The 3,996-nt window shown below is 34.0% G+C and overlaps 1 protein-coding gene across 3 annotated transcripts in view; it reads left to right on the forward strand.

Annotated features, from left to right (window-relative positions):
• The window catches only part of LOC115236718 (caspase-1-like), a 51,504-nt gene extending 50,142 nt beyond the window's left edge, over nt 1–1,362 (forward strand). For all 3 annotated transcript variants that reach the window (XM_029809344.1, XM_029809343.1, XM_029809345.1), the window contains exon 6: nt 236–1,362. In XM_029809344.1, the coding sequence (XP_029665204.1) occupies nt 236–543 (308 nt within the window). In that variant the 3' untranslated portion in view covers nt 544–1,362. The remainder of the gene's footprint in view (nt 1–235) is intronic.
• The last annotated feature ends 2,634 nt before the right edge of the window (nt 1,363–3,996 follow it).

A 3,996-nucleotide genomic window follows, 5' to 3' on the forward strand; every position in this document is an offset into this window, starting at 1 on the left:
TATATATATATATATATATCTTACCTCTAAGGTATTAAATTTCTCGCATGTCTCATATTACGACTCTTCCTTCTCCTTTACACGGGTCATGGGTCATTCGCTGGTGCATCCACCTTATCGAGAGCTCGGCCACCGAAGAAGTATCGTCTGCATCTCGCAAAGTGTATCTCATTAAGTACTGGAAGCCGATAGTAATCCACTACCCACAACCCGCATAACCGCGCGTTACTTTCAGGTTTTTACTCGTGGCGTAATCCGGACGTGGGCTCTTGGTTCATACAAGCGCTCTGCGAGGAGCTGGATCTTCACGGACGTAAACGCGATCTACTCAGCCTAATGACCTCCGTGAACCGTCGCGTCGCCATCGAGTATCAATCGTACGTGCCGCAAAACGAAAAATTCCATGGAAAGAAGCAGATCCCGTCGATTGTCTCGATGTTGACCCGACTCGTGTACTTTCCCGATAAGTGCACATCGATACCGGACGATCTCGACGATGTATCAGAAGAAAAGAAGTCGCAGGTTTGCGAAAAAGTAACATAAAACACGAAAGAACGTTGGCGTTTCTCGAACGCAAAGAAAAATGATGGATTTTCCGTCAGGAACTGACAAATTGATTTCGATTATTTTCATGCATCAAATTTGAAAAACGATCATAGAGATCCGCGTGACTCATCAAATATGTTTAAATCTTGTTGCGATCAAACGTATATACCCGAGACAAAATTTTGCTCTTATTTTCAATCTCATTTTTTTCACACTTATGGTTTCTAAAAGGTTTTGATATGTTTAATCTTTACAGAAATTAAGTTTCTATTTTGGACCTCAAACACGCAATAAACAAATAATTTCAAATGTAATTTAATTTTAATTCGGGTTTCAACGAGATAATATGCTATCTATTTAGCTAAAAAATATAAATAGTTTTCTACCTTTCTATTGTTATTTTATTGTCAGATGAGATAAAGCGACGAATATCTTTAAATAGTATCTATACTGCCTCCATATTTAATCAAATACTATTCATTGAGATTATCTTGTTCGAAATACAAAATTCGATTTTAAGATTCGTTTTTGTCAATACCTTTCTGTTCGTGTGATTTATAAAAATGTGCATTGTTAGAATATTTTATCTATTATTGTTATCGTTAAAGTACTATTGTTCTCGTTAAACCATAATAGCAAATTGAATAGAATTAGGAATTGCAAAATTGCCTAATATCTGGATAATGCTTATTTAATACTCTATGTGTTTATTGTACAATTGATTTGGCAAATAAATTATGGAATATCACGTAAAGAGCATAATAATGTTGATAATGCTCGGCAAAGTAAAATAAATCGCCAGTACGTATTAAGCAATATACCACGAATTATTATATTATAATCGGTTCACTATATTATTCCAAATTAGTATGCTAATTACATATGGGCCCTCAGGAGCGGTAAAGGCTATAATCATAACGACCAAGAATAATAATGATTGACGTTCCTTCCAGTTTCACTATTTACTACTCATACAGCACAGAACATTGTCGCAATGTTACTGCAATATTCTGTGATGTATGAGTAGATTCGTCCCAATGATGTATCGACTATAACCTGGTGAAATAATACAATAAAGCAAATTTTGTTTCAACACGAGATGTTGATCGAAATTTGATTCCAAATTAATTTACAAATTCATTGCACGATATTGTGTGTGCGCGTCTCTAAATTTTCTCCACTGTAAGGTGGATTACATGAAAAGAAAATTTCTCAGCGGAAACCGCCCTGAACATAAACGTTGAACAAGAGCCTCGAGCGTTTACTGAGAGAAATTAGCGAGGATTAATTATATTCTCATACGCGTTGGTACATCGATGGTAAGTTTATTAAACGCAATGCATGCGATTGCAATGGCATGTTCAATGTCGGATTAGATACTTGCGGTCAAAGGAGTTAGATGTACGTAGACGCTATTAACCTTTGTCTTGGAAGACGCGAAGTGGAGAATCCATGAATTATACCGTTAACCAGATGCGAATTATCGCGAATTGCAATCTCCTTCGTGCACGAGTAGATCGATCTACAATGATAATACAGACAGCTCCGTATTGCGGAGATCTCGGCATCGCTTAATCGCCTTGTTACGTGTCTAACGCCATAAATGTTTTAGGAAATAAATCAAAATGACAGTAATAATGAGTATAAATAGCCATACATAAATGTACGATGAACGGAACACACCCATGCACGCACACATATCGTGACTTCTTTTTTTTTATAAAATTAAAATATTTTTATTTTTTCGGATTATATATTTTTGACGTTAAATTTTCATATAACATTTCGTATTTCGTTCATTTTAAAAACGCGATATGAGAGAAGAGTTTTAAAAATATTGCAAAAGTTTATGCGTCGATTTATTTGCAATTCAATAAAATTCATGGCGTTTCAATATATTAGCTACAAATAACGTAAAAAAAAAACGATAAAATCTCTTGCTTTATTTTTAATATAACTTTTTAAATAAAACAGATTTCTGTTACTAATAAGCATTTAACAGTATTATAGATTAAAATATGTGAAAAAGAAGGGGATAAAAATAAGCGCAAAAGGAGAGAAGATTATATTCTTTTACTGCACGAGATATTATGAAAGATTATCAAATCGAATCATGTTAACTCGCAGAAATTATCCATTATTTCTTAACTAAAGAATACAATGCATAATCATCTAATTTATTTGTTTTTCGGTATCATTTTTATTGATATACGTATTTTCAATGGTTTATCATATTTTTTGTTACCTACTTTATACATATATAGATTCAATCGTTTTCCTGAAATCTGAAATAACAGGCCGAAAAATAATCGCGTGAATCTAATCTTTACATAACTAATTGTAAGATATTTCTGATACTCGATACAAAACCAAATATCTCTCTTTCTTTCTCTTTTTTTCTCCTTTTTTCTCTTTTTTAATTAAAATTTAAAATAAAAAGTTTTACAGCATATATATAAAATAATTAAAATAATTTAACAAAATATTTCTCTTTCGAAAAATAATATATTAACGCTATATAATAAAAAAAAATTCACACGCGCGAAACAAAATAATCTTTATATTTTTCCTAAAATGTAAAATATATTTCGACGTATCTCCCAAATATAATTTGTCACGGATCTAGAAAATATTGCTCGCAATTTCAAACTTTCGATCGGAACGCATTCCACGTATGAGCATAAGAACATCGTGAAGCGAAGCGCAAACGATAAGAAGACGATTCAATCACTGACGCGAGAAAGGGGTTGTCGAAGGAATTTTTCGAGCCGTTTTGACTTTCCGGACTGGCAGTTTGAGCGATTGCGAATCGAACGTATTTCCTCAAGTTGCTAAGTGGCTCTCGAAGAAACGAGCGCTCGAAACTGCGCGGATGGCTTGTCTCAAACACGATCAAAGGATTTCGGTTTTCGTGAAAGCATCTCTCTCATCTCTTTACCGACGCTTGTGAAGTACACTACGTGAAGTAGAGGTGTGCCGCACCATACTCGACGATCGTGTCGTTACGATCAATATGGATGCGTGCAAGGGTTGCGCTTTGTGCGCGGAGTACAAGTTTACATGCAAATAGTAACATTGCTTTTTTATATTCCCAGGTGTTCGATATTTCACAGTTTATTCACTGTCAAGCAACATTAATCTTTCTCTCGTATATATCGCCAAACTCTTCGCTCAACTCTTTGTCTTGGTTTTTCGCAAGCGAAATGTCGACTTTCCCTTATCGCAAACAATGTTCTGACATATTTTTTTAACCCACCAAACCGTTGTATTTTTTAATCTTATAAAATAAATCACGCGCGACATATCTCTGAAAATGTATTTTATGGATGAAATATATGAATTTGTTTAGACTCACCTTTCTTACTCAAACTCCATAATTCTTAGACATTTAAAAAGGAAAGAACATTCGCAAGGCTAAATACTCCGATTTTAATAAAATATCATATATAT

This window comes from Formica exsecta, unplaced genomic scaffold, assembly GCF_003651465.1.
Source record: "Formica exsecta isolate Colony F162 unplaced genomic scaffold, ASM365146v1 scaffold26, whole genome shotgun sequence".
In the NCBI taxonomy this organism is placed as follows: Eukaryota; Metazoa; Arthropoda; class Insecta; order Hymenoptera; family Formicidae; genus Formica; species Formica exsecta.